The sequence below is a fragment of the Procambarus clarkii genome, chromosome 34, assembly GCF_040958095.1.
Source record: "Procambarus clarkii isolate CNS0578487 chromosome 34, FALCON_Pclarkii_2.0, whole genome shotgun sequence".
In the NCBI taxonomy this organism is placed as follows: domain Eukaryota; kingdom Metazoa; phylum Arthropoda; class Malacostraca; order Decapoda; family Cambaridae; genus Procambarus; species Procambarus clarkii.
In genome coordinates, this window is record NC_091183.1 from 40,318,366 (window position 1) to 40,341,170 (window position 22,805).

Genomic DNA, 22,805 nt, shown 5'->3' on the forward strand with positions numbered 1-22,805 from the left:
ACCAGTCATATGGTCAAGAGACCGGAAACAGTTGTGGTGGGCCGCTCTCTGCAGGTAAACGACACCCTGCAAGGACGAAAACCACTAAGTCAAAGACCCCATTACTAGCACTAGTGCACCAATGTTATGTTTTCGCACTGGAAACACAAAGACCAAAACAATTAGAGATTGGCTTAATATAAACAAACCGCGTAATTTGAGTTACGCTCACAACCTCAACTCTAACAGTCATGTCACATGGAGCTTAGAAAAGCTTCATGACCCAACTGCTTTCCCCTGATCGTTCCCTTCCATGGCCTAACGATGTATATTCAATCCCAAAAGGAATAAACGCACTTTATTCTCTCATCGGCAAGAAAAACAAGACGATCAATTGCCGTCGAGGGTTAACCCCTCCAAGGTAGTTTTCTAAGTAGTTTTAATTACTGCTTTGTGGTAATGGCGATGAACTGGGAAGAGCCAGGAAGACAGGTAATGGAGGCAAGGATTTAATTTTACAGTACCTGGTCCATTTTCATTCCATCCTGCGGCCGACCCCCGGAGACGCTTCGATACATTTTAACATGATTATTTTATTCCTTTGGCAACCATGTACGTCACACTGACGAACAGATGTTTCTCACAGTCCCTACCGCTTCAGTGTCTACCACAAGAAAAAGTACCACTTGAAAGCATAAACTCTAGCCGTGCTTAGAAATGTATTATTGCATGTTGTAGTAAACAAAGTCTAACTAGTTCTGCTAGATTAGTCTTTGCGAGGATAGTACAGATGGTGGTAGTTGTGGCAGGTTATGGTGAGTGACGGTTGTAGCTATGGTAGTGCTAGACAATAAATATTTCAATAGGCTTATGGTAACCCTTAACAATTCGCCTATACATTTCACCACTTATTCTGGCACTTTGATGCCAAGATTCTGTGATCGCTAGGGACTTTCATTGTTAATATACCTGATTGACAGCCTTAATTATCCACTTATTGGCCAGGAGCTTTTTATTATTACTAAATGATGTGATGCAGCAACATTTGCTGGCCAACGACCTGTGTTAGTTAATATCAAATTTGGTGCACTAGGCTACGAATGTTTGTTAACATTTTAGGTAGGTAAAATATATTTCAACGGGAACAAAAAGTACACAATCCTAGTATAAACAATATATTCACATGTAAATAATGCAAAATAAATATTACAAATATTCGTAAAATTCCCTAATCGGAGCTAATTATCACAATGAAGCCAGTCACTACTTCAAGGGAGGTCAAGTAGGTCGTTATCTTGATAAAGTTTCTGGGTGAAGTTGTAAGCGTCCTTCATTGTCTGGATTACCCTCGGCATCTCTGCCATCGCTTCCTTCTCCGCTTCTGAGTTACCATTGGCCAACTGCAAAGCAAAATACAAAGTCTCTTGAATGATAGTTTAATTATGATATCGAGGGTAACAAATTTCAAGTCTGGTTTAGTTTTATAGTGGTTTCTCAAAGTTCTGGCGGGGAATAAAGCATATTTTTAGGTATCACTAAGTTTGTTGCTTCGTGTTTTGATTAAGTTAGGCGCCAAAAATATGCTTGGCCTATGGACGTAGCAGCCGTATTAAAGACTTAAAGTTTAGGAGCAACTTCAATTAAAAAAAAAAATTGGTCTAATAAGTAATTATCAAAAGGCACCAAACCGGGAAGGCTATGTAGCACCATCATATGTGCGGGATAATCAGAGGGCGCTAAATATCACCAAGGATGCCAATACGAGAACAAACACACAAGGCGAACGATATCAAAAGTATCAGAGTCGCCAAGAATTCTATCGAGGGACAAGCGACCGCGAGGGACGGTCGGAAAACAAGACACGCTCGTTCTGGAAATCAGGACATTCAACAAGGATATGCAAGACTAAGAGGGACAATGCAATTTGGACAATAAGCAGCAGGGCGGCGCTCCATTAAGTGACCGTGAGTTAAACGGGTATGGTCAATACGTAACCTAGCCAGAGCTGTTTCCCCACCGCCGGTTACGGTGGTAGGAGGATGGCCACTGGGACACACGACTCTAAGAGTACGCAGTTTGTTACCAATAACAGAAGACCAACAACTCTGCCAGCAGGCGAGGATGGAGGCATGATTAACTGGGTAAAAGTCGGAATAAGGAATACCTTTACGGGAGATCGGACAAGTGCGGATAGCTTCCTTAGCGGCAGCATCTGCACGTTCATTTAAAGACACACCAACATGGCTGGGAACCCAGCAAAACTCAACCGACTCAAATTTACTGGAGATAAGAAACAGCCAAGGTTGAATCTCGATGACCACCGGGTGGACCGGAGTAAAGGACCCTAAAGCCATGAGGGCACTACGAGAGTCAATTACCACCACAAAGGAGGATTGACACCTGGAAGGCAGGAGACGAAGAGCATAGAGAATAGCATAAAGTTCTGCTTTGAAGATGCTAGCCTCCGGAGGAAGGCGACACACAAGTGTGGGTCAGGAAAAACAACCGAGTAGCCCACACCGTCAGCAGACAGACCCATCAGTGAAGATGGGAACGGAGTGGGAGCGAGAAGTAGTGCGCTCAAGGAAGAGGTGTTCCAGAACTGTGGGAGGGGTAAAAGCTTTAGGGATGCGGGTCAGACGTACAAAACTTGGGAAGGGAAACCCTCCACGGGGGCAAGGATGGAACAATACGAGGAGAAACATTGGTAATACGAACCTAAAGAGAAATTGGTCTAGTGTCTTGTACATATATAGTTGAGTTAGTTTACACAAATTTAGTGAATTATCTAGTGAGCCTAGAGAAAGTCATAACACTAAAATGTATTCTCATCGTCATATTTTAAGGACTGATAAACTAATCATTCAATGAATTTATACAACCCATTTTCACACCCTCAGCACACGCAATAGATTCTAGGGCTATCCTGGATCAAAATCATTTAACACCCAGTCTATGCAATAAAGATCCGACTTCAATAAGACTCAATACTTGTCAGTTAGCCATCTTGTGATAATGTACTAGTTTTAAGCTATTCACATAAAAAAGTGAAACTACTATTGATTTCTTTACAGGCTAACACCAAAGTCAGATCTACCAGTACACAAATGTAACTTCTTACTCTATTGATGATAGTCTGTCTCTTCGGGATGAGGAGGAGGATGCCAGAGAAGGTCTTCCTGATCAACAGGCCGTGGTACTTTGCGAGGGTGCGTCCGTACAGCTCTGACACCTTACGTCCGAATGAGCCTTCCTCTGTGGGGTCCACCAGTACCACTAGAAACTCGGTAACGAACTCTGAAGTGTAGCAGAAACAGTGATAAGTCTAACACTAATAATAAAGGTTATAAAGAGCGAGATATGTGTAAGTAGCACTATTGACTTAGTGTGGGTTGAACGTAAAAATAAAGAGCTAGCCATTTAAATTTATAATGTAAGCTTGCGGCGTTGGAAAGTCGAATAGTCATGGATGTATATATGCAGTACAAAAGTTAATAAGCCGTAAAATTTTGGGAAGCGTACCGTGACAGTTTTGGAAACTTTGAACGAATATATGATGGTATACTGTGGTACAGTATATTCTTGCTAATTTGGAGAAGAGGGCATGGAAGAATGTGGGTAGGTATTTTGAACTGGTGTGTAAGGAAGCAGAAAGTAAAATATCAACGAATATGCTAAGGGACAGAACTGGTAGTTGTGACAGACTGCAGTAGGAAAGAACAAAATTTAGATTCTCAAGTATATGGAGCAACTGAAGTGTGTGAACGAGTCTGAAGACATTGTGGTAGATATATCTGGAACGCCAGATGTCGATATCTTCAGTGTGTTGCCAGTGTGTGGAGTCGGGCGGCTACTTCTAGGACTTGGGAAGGCATAGAAGCCTAGGGTTTCAGTGGTGGCCGGAAACAGTCTAGTGGCACGCACAAAGGAGTGGTAGTGTGGAGAACTTGGACATTTCTACGTAGACATCGTGTGCTAGGACATAGTTGGTGTGGTCAGCTCCACTGCAGATGACTTCCACTAGTCCAACCGATTAGTCTCTTGCAGAACAGAACGGCCATGCCCCATTCGCTTGTCTTCTAGCTCTCTACACAATCACTCCTTTGTGCGTACCCAAAGACTTTCCGGCCACCACTGAAGCCCTAGGAGTACCGCCTTCCTAAGTCATAGACGTAGCCGCCCGGCTCCACAGACTGGCAACACACAAGATACCGACATCTGGCATTCCAGATATATCTACCACAATGTCTTCATACACTTCAGTTGCCTCATATACTTGTGAGAATCTAAATTTTGTCCTTTCCTACTGCAATGTCACAATGAAAATGATTTTTAAGGTTATGTATTAATGTGTACCAAATCTGGAGGTAATTACTTCACAACCACTACATTATTAGTGCTAGTATCTACTCCCTAGCCATGGTTACATTTAGTTACTTTACGTTTTTTGGAACAATATTAACGTATGATATTCAAAAACTATGGGGTATCGGCTAGAATTCTGTTTACTGAAAACCAAATTCTTCAGCCCATTTCAAAAATATAAGAGTATATGCTGAACTATTTGAAATGGGCTAAAGAATATCGTTTTCTGTAAACGGAATTCTAGCGGATACTCAATTGTTTTTAATTCAAAATGTTACGTTTGTTTAGAATAACAATATTAATGTAACCAAATGTAATGAAACCTAACCTCAACCTAATGTAACCATGGCTAGGGCGTAGATACTAGCACTAATATTGTAGTGGTTTAAGCCACCCAGGGAACAGGTTAAAATCATGAGCACTAAACCTGGCCTTATGAAGCGCTAGAGTGCGGGCATGCTTATGTGCCGCTATATATTTTGTATGTTGTTTAACCAATAAAACATTAAAATAATCATATATTAACGTCGATACCTTTAACTATAATAATTGATCGTTCTATGCAAATAAATTGCATAGAACTCAGAAAATACTGATAAAACTTTTTCAGAAAACAATCGAGAAAATATCACCAACAGATTTCAACCCGTCCACAAGGCGAGCAGTAGTGCATGAATTTATTTATATTTGAAGATATTATACATTTGAAGAATGGGTGAATGTATTAAAAGGAAATGGTATTTTAGAATAGTTAATGCAAAGGGATTTAACTTACAAGCTGAACTCAGCCCAGGAGAATGCACAGTAGTCAAAGTGTGGTACAAGCGTGAATGGGGATTTTGTATGGCAATTGGGAGGGGCAAGTGATCTAGTTTACGCTTCTGACCGGAAAACGAAGGCACAGTGGTCGCAATGAAGGTGCCATATAGCACCAATGTCAGCTGAAGATGAACTGTATGGGAACGGGAGTAGCCAACAATCTGAGGACTAATAGGCAGAGAGGACGACAAAAAATAAAGATAGAGCCCGGAGAGGCCTGAATTGGCAATGACATTGTCTAGAAAGTAAACTGGCAATTAACTGTCTATAAACTGGAGCAGGGAATGGGACTGCACGTGAAGGACGGGCAGGAAGGGACGTGGAGGTGCGTAGGGGTACATTCCCGCCAGCAGGCTTTAGAGGGCTAGTTAAATGTAACACCTCAGTCGAGGTCTATACGAAGCTTCTGGAGCATGCACTGGAAGGAGAGTGGGTCGAAGGCTCCTGACTAGCAGTGCAGGCATGACACCTCGCCTCAGAAAAAGAGGGATGTTTTCCTTTTAATTGAGGTGCAGATGAACCGTTCCAAGTTAAATTTAACACAGAACCGCGAGAACATTGTCACCACCGAATTACATTAACGAATAAAAAAGTAGGGTCGTGCAAGTAAAGTATAGCAGGACTCATCTATGTGGGTGACAAAATTTAACTTCTACAAGCTTCTACAAGTTTCGCCCCATGGCGAAACTTCCAACAAGTATTGTACTGGTGTAGTGAAGGGATATCTCTCCCTCCCCACTTTCCCTACCAAGACAGAGGTCCAGGGGGTGCAACTGTCTAAAGCAATTTTAGCAGCATAGAGGGGGCTAGTACATGTACCATGAAGGAACAAGGTGAACGAGTACATCTGCAACATGATTCATAAACAATTACGTGTTCGCTACGAAATATATCCAGCTTTTTTTCGATCACGATGGCTAAGTTTGTATTTATTGAACAATTCACAAGCTTCGGAACTTCACACCCGAAGGTGGTTATTGTTACCGACAACCTCACAGCACTTTGAAGTTAAAACTGTTTAATAAATTCAAGCTTGGCCACTACGGTTGAGGAAAGATGAACAGGTATTTTAAGTAGACAAAATCTTGACAAAACCTGATTCTGGACAGTGGAGTTCCCTCGGCATTCTAAGCCATCATGATGGCAGTCTAAGCCATCTCTCATCAATGAGGAATGGGAAGGGGAACAATAGTACCCATAACTGCATTCATGATATTTTGGCAACCTTTAGTGAACCTCAACGCGTGTGTCAGTCCGTTGGGAACAGAAGATTACATTTAATTTACCGAAATAGATTAATATGCAATGGAAGTTCAATGACGACTGTATACTCACTCGTACAGTTAAGATCGAAATATATGGTGCATGTAGGTGGACCAGCATGTCATAGAAACAGCACAAATTCAAGAAGGGAAGGTCGTTAAATATAATTCTTATTATCTAGTAACGAAAACCAAATAAGAGAGGGGAGGGATGGGTTAACTACATTTTACAAGATAACCTAGAATGAGACAGTTCAGACAAATTGAGAACCTAGCTTGAATAACAGAACAGATTCTAGGCTAGATGCAGAGTTACCTAATGGGAAGGGAGCAAAAATTCATTGAGGCAGAATCAGGATGGAAGGAGGTAACGCAGGATGTCCCACGGGGGGCTCACGTTACTGGATCCCTTAATATTTTTGATATACACACACTACCAGCAAAATTTAACTTAAGGGGCCTAACACCAAAAAATTAAAGTTGTTCAATTTCAATTAAACTTTATTTGCTTGTTGTTAACCCAATTTCATATACAACTAGACAAAAAAGTTTTATTGAAATCGAACCAGTTTTCATTTATTGCATCTTCTGGTGTTAGGCCCCTCATAAGTCGCCCTCCAGTCAATGCCGAACTGGTGAGACGCAGGACAGCACAAAAATTCTGCAGGTGAACCAAAGCAGACTGCAAGAGCAAGACCATGAGCTCCTGAAATTCAAATCCAGGAAGTGCAAAATTGAGGAAGTTGGGAAAAAAAATCACACAGTAGGATAGCAGCACATGTAAAACTAGCAGATACAGGAATAGCTTTTAGAAACCTAAACGAGGAATCTTTCAGAACGCTGTACTGCATATACAGTAGTATGAAAGACCTATATATATATTGGAAATGTACTGGAATATGCAGCAATTCCATCAATCTTATTTTTTTTATAATTAAAAAGAGGGTTGTTATTTCCAGATTTGTAAGGGTACATTTGCGATAATTTTTTGCATCTAGGCTAAACAAAAATTGAATCTATGCTACCTGAAACTACAAACACTGGAGGACATTTAAAGTGAAGAGAACTGTTTTAAATTTTAAATTAAATATAAACAAGCGTGGAATAGAAACTATGCTAAGACTGTCCCAAGGTCTTATTTAGACTTTGTGGGGCTTCATCCTTCTCCCTCCTCCTCACCGCCTTATTAAATGCTCATCCCCCTTCCCCACCCACCCAAACCGTCACGAGGAAAGCATAAACACGCACTATTAAATGTGAGCAAGAGCGTGACCGAAGCTCAGGAAATATTACAAGGAGCCAATGAACACTTTGTATTCGTATTGGAGTACATAGTTCAAATGACATCAAGAGGACAAGGATATGGGACAGGAAATAAAAGTTCACAAGAGCTTTGGAAGGGGACAAGAAGAGCAGGACAATAGAATCTAAATTTATAAATAAAAATGAGCGAATATCTGAAAACCTGAAAAGCCATATGATAAAGTATCTGGGACTATAAAACAAACTTACGTCAGGTTAAAAACCGTGTGTAATCTTAAAGTACAGTAATTTAATTAAATTAGAAGGCGACGAAATTGAATATGAAAAGGAAATGTGTTATCTAAACGAAGGAGTCCAAGAATGCAACAATAACCGTAGCACGTCACCCCATGGTTGCTAAATAATACAACAAGATACAAGCAAACGTCTTTCAATACTTTACAATGCTTCTGACTTCTGGATTTATTTATAACGTATTTATAAGAAGAGGGATAGACAGGAGGTACAATGATACAAGCCTGTGTCTTCATTTATACCCCGTAAGGTGCTAAATCAGGCAGGGTGGGCCCATTACAAATTCTAGATTGCCAGTATGCCTTTGTTCCACACAGGAACCTACTGAACAAACTTTAGAAACAACTGACAGCGGACTGAACGGGGATATACCATACAAATCCAAGAGGAAACAAAGTCATAGCAAGATAGGAGAGACCAGGAGGGAGGCAAGTAACGAGCAAATTACTACAAGAATCAGTACTAGGGCCCATACCGCTTCGAATTTGTTAAATTAATGAGCAAGTATGATGATTTACGTTGATGTTTGCCGACGATGCAAAAACTGACTAGACTAAGTACACGTAAGAATTGCAAGATATAACAGATAAAACTCGACAAACAGACTGATCTGGAGAAATGTTTATTCTTTAAGCAAAAGGAAGGCGACGAGTTATGGAACAGCGATGAGGTAGTTACACTGAGCTTATGATGGGAAGGCAAATCAGAAACACATTTGTGAATAAAGCCTATCACAGGATGAACAAAAATGACTTCAGTCTGGTGAAGTATAATGGCTGCATTTACTGCATGATTTTATTATTCAGATAAATACAATATCGCCAAATTTAACAGTAACACACCCGTTTTGTTCTAAATGACTGTTGAATGAAGTCACATTTGTAATCTATCTATATAGGTTGAATATGCTATTGTGTACCTATAACTTGTTTGCTCTACTATTTTCATTCACTTCCTTTGGCTGTGTATATACTGGTGAAATAAATTACTCATAGCCTAGTATTAAGACCGGGTCAAGCTACCTATTTTACTGCTCGTTTCACGAGTGTTCTGTTTGACATATTTCACATCAAATATACAGCGAGATCGAAGACCGGACTACATACTAGAGTACTACGTCTTAGGTTGTGAAAAATTAATCATTTAGATGGATCTAAACTGATGTGGCATGGAACGACGCATGATTTGTCAATTTAAAATGTAACAATTTTAGCGCTATCCAACATTATATTTCTAATACAGGAAACAGTGAACTTGAAACACTAACCAACCTAGAGCTCTATGTAGTCGTAGCAGCGTCCTGGCTCCTGAGGGTTTGGCCTTGCTGGTAAGTAGATTATGTTTGGTCTCGTAATCGATCATGGAGTGGAGTGTGTGGTAGTGGACGACAGCCTCGCCGCTACAGTACTCCCGCAGCAGCCGCACCTGCAACACTCACAGGTTTTAGTCTCTGCACCTTATCCGGCTTATTATGAAAGTTAACATTTCTGAACTAGTTTGATACAAGACATTTAAATGTATGAAAAATGCAACAACGTAAATTACACAGCCACAAAGTCAAAAGCATAAACCCATGACTAAATAGCACTGATGCAATATACACCCATGGAAGATTTTTATTTTTTTTTTTTTACTTACGAATAACAAATTTAAGCAAAAAAAATTGGGGAAGTTGGCAAAGAAATTGCAAAAGCATTTTTCCCCGTTAAAAGCAACTAGGTGCACAAGATTTGCTGGGAGAAGCGAAGGGGTAACCACATTGAGCTAAAATATAAATATATACAGTATACACACACACTAACAATAACCGATAGTTGAGAAGTAATTACAAGACTACCCGTGCGATGCTATGAAGAGAAAGTTTATTTACAATGAGGTGTCCTTACACCCAGGAATATTAATATAATAGAAGCATTACACAATTTGCATACATATATTGTAACCTGACCACAGACCTATTCCTAATCATCCTAATGTGAAACTAGAACCGCTCTCGCAAAACTAGTCGATGATTACTGCAGGGCAAACTCTCACAAGTCAAGCCTGGCCTTGGGCCGGGCTTAGGGAGTAGAAGAACTCCCAGAACACCGTCAAGCAGGTATCAAGCAGATGCAGCAAATACTTTGTACTTTATGGGCTATTACTTTATATATAATAAAATTAAAACTTCCAATTATTTTAAAGTTTACCGCTTGCCAAAAATGTGCTTGTAATACTGGTTGACGGCCTAGCCTGCTCTCACACCTTCAACACCACCAGTTAACGGGTTCATTAGTCCCCCAAGCCCCCTTCGCAAGAGTTCTTGCCCATCTCCTTTTACAACTTTGAGAATTTAGGGGCAAAAGGAGCTAATCTCTTCAGGAAACAGCATGTGCCTTGATAATGATATCCCGCGAGGGTAGAAACCTTCCAGGAACAAACAAATGCAAAACCCTTTAAACATATTAGACTTCACGCTCGTGGGCTTAAGCAAATAACTATGGTTAAAGAAACAAAAGTCTGGACAGCGTTTCTAACCGTAGTCACGAAGCATGAAGCATGAAGGATGTGCATGCATGCAAGACAACACCAACCAATGCCTTGAAACCTCACCACCACCCAGCCCAGGACCCTGGGAAGGTCACCAACCCACACACAAAACACCCAAGTCATACCAATAGACGTTTAAAAAATCAATCTTCACCCTCAGTCAACGCGCAGGCTACGTCAGCATCCTTACCACGTCACCACACCCAGTCACTCAAACGCCAACTACAGTAGTTGGTTTGGTTTTTCATGTCAGGGACAAAGCCTGCATTTAGTTTAAACCAAACCATTTAGTTTGGTTCGGTAAACCAAACCATTTAGTTTGGTTCGGTAAACCAAACCAAGCCTGTTTGGTTTACCGATGCCACGATCCAACCTACAACAGTTGCCCGACTCCCAGGTGCCTATTTACCTCTAGGTGAACAGGGGCATCAGGTTCAACAAAACCTACCGAAACGGGAAACGAACCCAGGACCATTTAATTGTGAACCGCAGTATTATCCCGATTTTTATGTAGTCACCGCAGGTAAATTGTAAGTATATAGTTACTCTAAAACCTTACATTAGTTTGTATACATATACAGTACGCACATGCATAATAAGGCATATTTTGTTGTGCATGAAGCTCTATGCTCAGCGCTTCGGCCAAGTTTAAAGCTGGTTGCTTTAACAAATTTGATAAAGGAAAAAAACTGGTTAAGCACTTATCTTTATGCAATGTTCTGTTATTTGTTAGCAGCAAGATTACTAAACACTTTAGTGTCTAGCAACGTTTATACAATTAGAGCTGCGGTAATAATTTGTACTTGGCTATGTGTTAGAATTTCAATCTTAATTATTCACAGACCAAACTAACACATACGTGTCTTGTGTAATGTGCGCTTGGTGGAATCGTAATCACATATTTACTTCAATTCGAAGTAGAATAAAGGGTAAAATTAGTTACTGAAGTTATAAATGGGGGTAATTTTTCTTAATCCGTAACACGCATATGACCCGCATGAGTTTATACATAATTTTTTATCCACTTTCATTATACGAGTAAAAGGTTGCTCCAATCCTTCTCCAGTGCCACGATCACTTTCAATTTACAGCATTCAAGAAATTATGAAAATCTTATCACAGATTTATTTGAAGAGTACGGCATCCTCAAACTGATAAAATAAAATGTTAAGATCTTAATTTGATAACACATTTATCAGCTTGTGCTGTGTTAAGAGGCTCCTGGTCACACCTGTGTATCATTACACATACCGTCTGGCATGTCAGCGTACGGGGGACCATGTACAAAGCTGACAAGATGCTACAAGAATGCATTACAGGCAGAGAAGCGAGTGTTTAACGCAAATACACTTTACAATTAACATGCCGAAGTCCTGTTTGCGATTGCCGTACATTTAAAATTTAACTATTGTGTAACCATTTCTGTACAAACAACAATTTCTGGTGTTAAGTAGGTATTTTTATAATTTAACCCTATTTAACAACGCGTTTACTTCATATCCCGCGAAACATCCATTTGTTGAAGCAGCACCAGCAACTCTTGGTACAAATCAACATTTTACCGAGACTAATAAAACGAAGCAACACTGGAGGTCGAGACCCCATTGCTTATCCACACGAGACGGAGGCTGCATAGTGGGGGATGGTCCCTTTTACCCTCCCATAAAACCACAATTTACTAAAACACGCACAGCGTCTACCTACAACATTTATAGACGCTAAAACTATAAACACACACACATACCTGCTGGAGACGGAGCGTAGCTACAGTTTCACCACTCATAAGTAAAGCCTAATGCCAAGCAACGGAAATTTCAACTACAGTACAGTAAAATTAAATATGGACTGTCTAGCTGATGAGTTAGCCAAAGAATCTGCCTTTAAAGGAGAAATCGAGTATAACCTTGGATTGCCAATAAGCAGTCAGAGCAATAGTACACTAAGAACTTCAACAAAATCTTAGATGTGAGGCAAAGTGAAATCGACACCAGTCATTCCATCTATCATCATACCGTCATGAAAGAGGAGACACACGTCTATGGATCATCCAATAAGATCAGCAGACTTCTAGACGTTACTACTGCTCGGCTTATACTCATAAGCATCTCTGGGAATTCATCATCTGCTGATGTAGACATGACCAAATGTAAACTGTCAACAAAATTATTCGCACACCTTCCGTCACTATGTGATGGAGTGCGAAAAAGATACGTGAATTCAGAGAATTATATAACAAATGTTCCAAAGATATGTAAATATTTCATTCAAAATGACCTGCTACCAGAATTTTAGCTAAATATTCCCAATTTGCTAACTGTAGATAGTAACAGAGATTGTAACCTATCCACCGCTGCCCACTGGATGGGGGGCGGTGTGCAGGACAAAAATTATGACACTAGTTCTCTACATGTCAGTTGCTTAATTTAGAAACTGTACTTTTGGTCACTCTCTAACCCACTGATGATGTGACGATTTATATTGAATTTTGTAACTAGCTCATCAAGATTGTAACTTGCTTAGCTAAATCAATTGAGAGGTTCAGTCCCTGAGCCCATTATGTGCCTCTGTAACCCTTTCCACTACCGCCCACGAGATGGGTATGGGGTGCATAATAAATGAACTAAACTAACTAGCGCATATCCTAAGCCGCGCGAGCGTGGGACTAACACTACTGGTACAAATATTCTCGAAATAGCGACACTAACAGTGTTCCGGAGAGCACAGGAAACACTTACTTTGGACTGAACATCAGTAGAGACGACTTGAAACAGTGGACCCATGATCTGAAAGAATCTGGTGGAGAAAAGCAAAATGTAAACTGTGTTGACGTGGACAGTTTGATTCATGTCTAACTGTTGACAAGATAATGAAAAGTTTCAAGCTTTTTGATTGAATAAATTTGGTTGTCGCCAATTAACGCCGTTTGTCAGCTTTATACAGAGGTCTACTTGTGGACCAATCACACCTGTGACCAACCACATGACGGGTGTGGAGTCTTACTACTCTGAATTATGCGGCTTTCTGAACACCTGTAAAATGGGGCGGCCGCCTCTAAAGAACAAACTAATGTATAATATTCCTTTCAACGTCCTCCTCGTAAACTTTTTAACCATAAAGATTCTGTAAATTTTTTTTTTTTACTTGCATCATTCACCTCTCAAAACTACCAGATTCTACTACTTTTATCTAGTTCAGTCATCTAACTACAGTACATTCTCACTGTAATTATCCAGTCTTTCTTAGTCACATCCAGGCATCTCAAACCACCCGGTTTGAGATACCTGGAGCTTTATACTATATCGACACTGTCTTGAGAATATTCATAATCCATCTAAAGTTTGCCAGTCCGGATTAACTGATTTCATGCCCCCGTATGACACGCCTGTGAGATGGGGATTTTAATATTAACATTGCTAGCTTTTTACACAAACACTGCAAACCCCCTGCATTAGCCTCGGGTAGCTGTATAAATGCTGATGTACCCATGTTAAGTATATTTACTATTATTTCAGCAACTTTCATCTCTTATCGCCTCTAGTCGAATTAAGGCTGTTGACACGGTTCTAAGGATTTCCGAGTAACAGAACTGTTACAGTTCTGTGCAGTCAAGTTACTGCACATCCTCTTGTGTACTCTATATATTTAAAACTCTGAATTGTAATGTCAATCCTGACCTTCAACGCTTCCTAGAAGGTTGTAACAGAACTCATGGGCACCACACTAGAAACAAATACCTATGATATTCCAAGAGTAAGACAAACTAGGAATGCTCTACAAATCAAGGGACCCAGAATGTGGAATGACCTTCCCAATCATGTCAAAGATTGTACCTCTCTCAACCAGTTTAAGATAAAAACTAAGTACTAACTAATTAACTCCATGTAACCTACCTTACTTCATAATGTCAACCCATGTCTTACTATTTATAAAAAAAAAAAAAAAAAACGCCGTTTGTTGACCAACTTTTATATTGGCTATTTTCTACAATGTTTCCCCCTTTTTTTATCTTTGTTTTCTTTCAACGCAATTTATACTTTAAGCTCAATTACTATTAAGTTTTAGTCTAAGTTTTTCCCCACCTCACCTTGCCCGAAACGCTATGCGTACTAGTGGCTTTAGGTATTTTATGTACTACCTCTCTTTAAATCAAACAATTTTTGTACTGTAACTCTGCAACTATGCATATACTTTCCTAAATAAATTATTATTGTTATTACAGTATTATAAACAATCTCTGCTGCTAGCTCTACTTCCATTACGTTGTTACCAACACATGTGAACACAAGACTTAAGGAAATGCAAGGCCTATTGGGCCCATACAAAGCAGCTAGTCATTTATATCCACCAAAACATTCGTTTATCATTGCGTAAATGATATGCTTTCAATAGTTAAGCGAGTATGGCTCTCATTTTGTATGCCGACAGTAAAGAGGTTCCAACCATATAAAGTTTAAATTACTTTTTAAATATACATGCCTTAAATTTTACGTATTCTGCACCTCACCATAAATTGATTAATAATAATTCATTGTGTATGAACATGTAGCCAGTGTATATATACAGGTTAGACTTATATCGAAATTCTACCCCCCCCCCCAGGTCGAATTACTGACCCTCCCCAGGATGCAGTCCCACAACAAGCTGACTAAGTTATTATCAAAAGAAGGCACCAAACTGGGAAACAAGCCGACTTACTCCTGGGAACTGCTTGGTGAAAGGGGCATTACGTGATTTGAGACGCGCCCAACCATTTCTGTACCGTCAGGGATTCGAACTCTGAAGCAACGATTGCGAGCGAAACGAACCCGATTTGTACTAAAGGGACTCCCACCACCAAGAATATAAGAATCCTGCAACGCTCAAAGCTGCAACACTAAATAATGGCGTAGGTTTATATTACAAGGTCATAACTTTTATATTAAATGGTTAAAGTTCAACAGTCAACAGAGCTCACACTGCAGCAGAAAAAATACGTACATACAAACTATTCGTGTCAGGCTAAACACACTGGCTGAACTCTTACACCAGCACAATTTCTCTCCTAGTCAAGGTCTTTTCAAATACCAGAGAATCTCTCGTGCAATATACAATAAGATTCCCTTAACAGCTATAATAACCTGGTCGCTGCACGGGATAAGGGTTCAGAATATTTCATATGGATAAGATCTACAAATAAACTGCTAAATCTCAAAATTTAACAATGTGATGAAACTGAACCGAACAACCTTCTTCCCCTCCTGTTAAAACCATAATGCTCCAAATAATTAGGTCTGACAAGAGAACCTACAGACACTCCAACGGTCTGCAAGCACAAGTATTAAAAATTATGATGCATTTCGATTAGACCAATGTATTTATATCTGCAACAAAACATCCTCCAGTGTAATGTAATCGTTGCCAGCAACAGCTTTACTACCGTTACCTGTGGTAGTGGACTGCGGTTAACCAATATACTGTATCTTAATAGTTTTGTTAGGCGCATAAATACCGTTGTACACTTGTTCAAAACAAAAAACGCCACTTATTATCTTAAGTATTCTCCCTATCAAGACCTTATTTATATGTAATTAAGGCTTTTACAATGTTTAAGCCTATAATTTGGTTTATCGACATCCCCCCCCTCTAGGTCAATTACTGACCTTCCCTAGGAAGCAAACTACAAAAATTGCCTAACTTCCAGGTACCTATTTTCCGACTGCTAGTTTAACAGATGCATTATGCGAGAGGCATCATACCCAACCGTTTGTCCTACCCGGGTCCCTCGATTGTGAGTTGATGTCTACTACTGTTACAGAATCTAATTTTCTCCATTTAGCTAACAAATAACTATTTACTTTAACAACATACACTGAAGCATGCGCAATTGTAGGCACACTTTGGAATTCAACAATTTGCGGGTCACATTTATGTTTGTCATCTAATCATTGTTAGAACAAATTTGTTAAAAAAAATGTGCGTACAAGTATCTGAATTGCTCACTAAAATTTATATAGTGTAAAGTTACTTTTATTAATATTCAAATTAGTATATTATTACTGCCGCTTCTACTCAAGAATGAAAATTAAGGCCCATCAAGAAGCCCCCCCTACACACATGCCATAAACCATGCACCAACAAACTCAAAAGTGTTAGTAATACTTGTTCATCTCCGTGTAGGCGTCCAGATACCCATCCAGGAGGAGCTGGCCTTCAGGGGTCGGGGAGAAGCCCTTCTTGAGAAGGGCCAAGTCCACCACCAGCCCGGCCTCGCCCGTCGAAACGTCAGGCCCGACCTCGCTAACTGGCAACGCCTCGTATCCTGGCCCAACCTCGCATGCTGGCTCGATCTCTATTTCTGGCTCTAGTTCGCATCCTGGGCTGACCTCGCACGCTCGCTCTATCTCGTCCGACCCGGCAGCCATTCTGAAAATTGGGAATAATTATTGTTCTGCGACACTTAGGATGATTAAGGAACACACAGAAATCACAATAGCGTGATGCATCAAATGAACATGTCGTAGCTCAGTCGATTAAGGCAGCGTCTGGGAAGCTCCCGGACGCAGGTTCGAATCCTCGTCTCGGCCCTTGTGGATTTGTTCGTGATTAAGGAACTCCACCCCCCCCCCCCAGGCAAGTAATTAAGTACTGGCTTGTTTAAGGGTAAAATTCCAGACACTGCTATCTATCATGGCCCCCAACAGCAGAGTGCCCAGCACGTGCTATCTGCTATCTTGGCATCACCTTAACACCACCTGTGTTATCTTTATGTTACCTTGTCACCACCTGCGCTACACCCACGCGAATATACAACTGATATCTTGAATCCCATACTAAGAAAGATGCGCTAAATTGTTAAATTTTTGTCATACATTTTGTTTGAAAGATGCAGCCAAAATAATGCAAAAATTGTATATATACATACATGCATGCATTTACGTACATGTCAACGTACAGATACTAATGATTCTATTCATACATATAGGGGTAGCGGTTGGAATAACGATTTTTTTTTTTTGTTTGTCGAGGATGGGTTGAAGGCGTTAATACTAGGATTCGAAGCCAGGCATTAGAGATCTCGTGCAAGCGTTCATACCAACCTATCCTCAGTGGCCAAATGCTCGTTAATTCAAGTTATAATGGATGACGTTTATTTTTTTTTTTCTTGAACGTTGTACTTAGGTTGATACATATCGACCTGGAAGATAGAACAGGATAAATAATGGATTACCTTTGGCAAGCCGCCGGCTTCCTGTGTCCATCGAGGGGCATTGAAGAGAGTGGTCCTCGGGTAACTATGTAATCATTATTATAAGGATATCGGAGAGGTAATGTATATACCTGGTTAAGTCGAGTCTACAATTGCCACTGTACTACTAGTTCAGTCGCCACTGCTTGCTTCTCTTTAATAACCCGCTTGGTTAATACCAAAAGGCGCAATCCGCTTATATGTTGCCATAAATATAGTTATTATTCAACAGTTATTTAATTTACCTTGGGAAGAAGAGAACGGAAGCGTACACTCCCCGTGGTGTGTGTTGGGTGACTGGTGAGCGCAAGGGTTGTGCAAGGCAGGGCGAGGCCAGACAACCTCACAGTTTCCATACACTCCCACCAGTTGTATAATCTGGGTGAGCACTCGCACCGAAATACCTTATTAAACAAAAAAACAGAGCATTATATACTTATTCTTTATACAGTTTGATATTAGCTAATAATGCAGTTCAGTGATAGATAAATTGAGGCATGCAGGTAAATTGAGTTAGGCAACGTGGTGTCACCGGAATGACGTGACAATTACACCTGCATGACAGCTTGTCACGCAGGTGTATCGTGTTTAACTACACAAGTTACTGCACTGCAATACAAGAATTTATACGCTATTTATACAGGCAAGTCTCTTTTTAGGCTATGTTTTATGTATAATGTGGAATTTATAATCTAGTGAGAATACAAGAAGAGATTTACTCCGGAAACAGAAAACAGCAGCTCAACAACATATGATCCTACTAACTATATTTTTAATTTATGAGAACAAATATTTAAAAACTGGAATCAATTGCTAGTCACACGTACATGAGGTGAGTACGACGGGCTCACTATAGTCAGTGTTACTTGAAAAACTTTGTTCAAAGTAGCTGAATCTAAAACAACAACAGATAGTCCCGTTGCTTACATAAAGTGGTGAGCAATTGCACAAATCAAATTTTAACATTAATACTGTTAACAGGGATTCTGAATATAGCCCGTCATGGTTAACTCTTACCTCTATATACAGTATCCTGTTATTGCATGTAATTCTGGTTTGTGTATGTAATTCTGATTTGTGATGTAATTGCATGTAATTCTGATTTGGGTATATAATTACATGTAATTCTTAATTGGTTGCCCTTCTCAGACCCCGTTTCATATTTACTCGCTTGCTTCCTATAGTTACACGAAACCCGGCAACAACTTATACTCCAGTTCAGTATAAGTCTTCCAGATATGTAACCTGCTTGCAGTCTCGCACACTTATCGAGTTCGAGTTTTCTTCAGTCCTGAACTATATTTCTGGAATAAAGTACTCGCTGCATAGTTGGTTATTAAGCTATACTGGGATGGACTCTTAGATAGGCCTTCAATTCAGCACTAAGTCTGCCTCAACACCAACCTTGTCACAACTGGTCGCTGTGTTTAGCTGCGAAACCAGTTCTTGCCAGTACTCCTGCTCGAGCTGTCAACTGACCCCATATGATTCATCAACACACCTGCAGCTGCTCCACCACCGGCCATACGCAACCCCTTTCGGCGGCCCTGACAGCTAGAATGACATGCTGCATGACTGCGCCTCGTTCGCGCGGATTATGTTAAGCATTGTTTAATCTGGCCAACACTGGAGTTGAGTCGAGACTCAATCTCATCTTTTCCTACAGTGGGTATCGCGGAAAACTATACAATACAGGGGATTTTTGCTATGTCAAACGTGTACGTATATCCTCATCAAATCGGAAATTCCAGAGGCCAAATCTACGCTGGGCTGCGGACGCCACCATGCAGCCGAGCTTCAATCGATCTCAGCTGTATGTGATCAGCTCATAGTTCTCAAGGTCGCCGTCTTAATTTTCAACCGTGGCGCTGGAAAGTCGCTATACCTTTGATGCTCAAATCCTTTGACCATCGAAGTTCAAATAATACGTAGAATTATTTATTTATTTATTTGTTTTTATACCACAAAGTGCATTGGGTTGTGTTCATACCGTATATATGATATGAACTGTAAAAGCAGATTTAGTAAAATGATTAATGAGAGAATAGACTCTGTCCCTTATGTATTCATCCTGTGCACACTGTTGTTTGAATAGATAATAGAACTGATATTAGAAAAAAACATATATGAACTCTTAGAACTTTTATTATTATTAACAAGCTGAGGAACACACAGTAATTAATGCACTGCTACCATGTTCTGCATCAGGGACTACTGCAAGAGCAATATGTGAGTGTATGAATAAAATATTTATTTAGAGCACAAAGTATCTCATACACCATTTGGTCTGACGACGCTACCTTCGGTTTTTCAAACCACAACAAACGCACTAAATAATATTGTAAATAATGAACTAAAAAACGTTCACTCTTAGATGTCAAGCAAGAAGTTCACACTAAACATATAAAAGACATTCTACATTATATTTGGAAACAAATTGTTGAACCAAATGCATCTTCAGATAGACAATATAAACATTGATAGTAAAATTGGTGAAACGTTCCTTGGCCTATACATAGACAAAAGACTTAACTTCAGTACTCATATACAAGTGTAATAAAATATCCACGACTGTTAGTATACTCACAAAATCTGCTCTTCCTACACTATACTACTTAAACTATACTATAATATATATATATATATATATATATATATATATAATATATATATACTGTATTTATATATATAAATAAACAGCTGTACACTTACAAATATAGCTAGAGTATAGTCCAGGACTAAGTGAACATATATTTGCTGGAAGATTAAGCTCTCACGATAGCCTTAATAACTCCCCCGTAGTTGATAAGCTTTACACCAAACGCAAAACCAAAACCCAACACTGTTAAAACAGTATGTATACTTTAATACTCTTTAAACAAAATAGCGAAGAGAGCCCTATGGCCACCTAAGAAAACGTGAGGGGGACCCGGCTGCCCAACCGACTGGCCAGTGTGTAAATATTCGAACCCCAGTTGGAAACAGACCCAACTATAGGATGGGTTAACCCAAGTATCGCGCTTCCAAAAGGGTCGCTCAAGTTGGAAAAGACGAACGCTTTTTTATATATATATATATACAAGAGTTGTTACATTCTTGTACAGCCACTAGTACGCGTAGCGTTTCGGGCAAGTCCTTAATCCTATGGTCCCTGGAATACGATCCCCTGCCGCGAAGAATCGTTTTTTCATCCAAGTACACATTTTACTGTTGCGTTAAACAGAGGCTACAGTTAAGGAATTGCGCCCAGTAAATCCTCCCCGGCCAGGATACGAACCCATGACATAGCGCTCGCGGAACGCCAGGCGAGTGTCTTACCACTACACCACGGAGACGCTGAAAGAATATTGTTGAAAACATCTTGATAACTGATTAAACCAAAATTATTTATTAGTCAGAAGAAAGACAGAAACGCGATCTATATGTAAAACCTCTACCAGACAAATATTTTAAGTAAAACCGAAGATATTTGTAGTTGTATAAAAGTGGCAGTTTTCATCGCTCGTCAAACTCGAAAACCGCAGCATTCATCTCAGAACCATGCATATTTCACGCAGATTCCTTAATAAACGTAAGAGTTTTATATGTCACAAGAAAGACAGATATATAAGCTTCGTTCTAAATACCTTACCATGGGCATATTTAAATTTAAAGCGAAGATACGTGTACTTTTATAATAGCCGAGCTCCGACTCCGGACAGATCGATCGACGGAGCAACTCTCTCTCAGAACAATGCTTATTTCACGTAAATTTGTAAATAATCGTAATTTTTTTATATGCCTCAAGAAAGATAGCAATATAAGGCTCATTTTAAACACTTTATCATAGACATAATTAAAGTTATAATGAAGATTCATGTATTTTAATAATCGCCGAGCTCCGACCCCCGCATAGACTGAGCGACAGAGCAACTCTCAGAAGAATGTTTATTTTACGTAAATTCGTTAATAAACACAAATGTTTTACACGTCTTAAGAAAGATAGAAATATAAGCTTTATTTTAAATACATTACATTAGACATATTTAAAGCTCAAGTGAAGATATATATGTTTTTATAGTGGCGTTCAGTAGCTTTTCGGTCATGGAGTGCAGACGCCTACGCACTTGCCAATATGTTGTGTAATTAACAAAGATACGCTAATAAAGCCTAAAATATTACATGCCTCCAGAAAGACAGAGCTATAATCGTTATTGTGAGTGCATCAAAGGAAATATATCATGTTGGAGACCAATGATATAGCAATTTTAATTTAAGTTTCGAGTCCCGCCCGGTCGAGAGAGATGGGGCGACTCTCGCCCCATCTATTGGAGATTCTGTCCACTAAAGACCCAAAGCTACTCAAACCTTCCTAGCATTACGTAAGCAATGAAGCAATGAAGTAATATGGTATATTTACTCACTATAATGTGGATGCTGGATGCAGAAAATGAGAAAACATAATTTTACTCTGAAAAAATATCATTTCATAACAAAATAAGATGTAAATATGCAATATCAAAGGAAGTCGATGGTCCAAGCAACAATATCGTGGAGCGACTTATCCAAGATATATTGCTCTCTGGAAAGTGTTTGCTGGCATATCAACCTTCTGTACACAGTGATCCAGTCGTCGAACTTCTCTGCTCAAATTATCGCAAATTTAATTTATGATGTTAACAAGTAGAATGCGTATTTTTAATCAAATCTAACGATATTAACAAGTAGAATGCGTATTTTTAATCAAATCTAACATAACTAGCCAGAAAACGTTAAAGATGATTTAAAAATACATGGTTGGAAGTTAAATCAACTCCCTAGAACAATATTTTTGTTATAGATACTAATCGTTATTTGTTGGTATGCGTTCGCTACTTAAACTATCATGTACTGTATTTATGTAAAATCTCCCTGTTTCTTCGGACATGGAACACGGAACCTTACACGCTCTCTGATTTACTGTTTAATAGAGATTCACAAATAAGCTTATGATTGTATACGTTATCAAAAAGGCAGTGACAAAGTCAATTTTGCATTTTAATCACAGAGATTAGATCTTAGTGAGATAGGAAAGATATTCATATTTTAAA

General features: G+C 39.5%; 1 protein-coding gene across 2 annotated transcripts; it reads right to left on the reverse strand.

Annotated features, from left to right (window-relative positions):
• Nucleotides 1–1,138: 1,138 nt before the first annotated feature.
• On the reverse strand, nt 1,139–18,138 carry LOC123762112 (ceramide-1-phosphate transfer protein). Of its 2 annotated transcripts, none has more exons than XM_045748432.2 (6): nt 17,982–18,138; nt 16,650–16,913; nt 13,247–13,304; nt 9,254–9,407; nt 3,101–3,276; nt 1,139–1,379 (listed from the first exon to the last, which is right to left on the reverse strand). In XM_045748432.2, exons 2-6 carry the CDS (start codon nt 16,910–16,912, stop codon nt 1,248–1,250), a joined length of 783 nt encoding a protein of 260 aa, XP_045604388.1. In that variant the 5' UTR covers nt 16,913; nt 17,982–18,138; the 3' UTR covers nt 1,139–1,247. The 2 variants fall into 2 exon arrangements, with proteins under 2 accessions (XP_045604388.1, XP_069192010.1); XM_069335909.1 differs by lacking the exon at nt 17,982–18,138 and adding an exon at nt 17,719–17,846.
• Nucleotides 18,139–22,805: the final 4,667 nt, after the last annotated feature.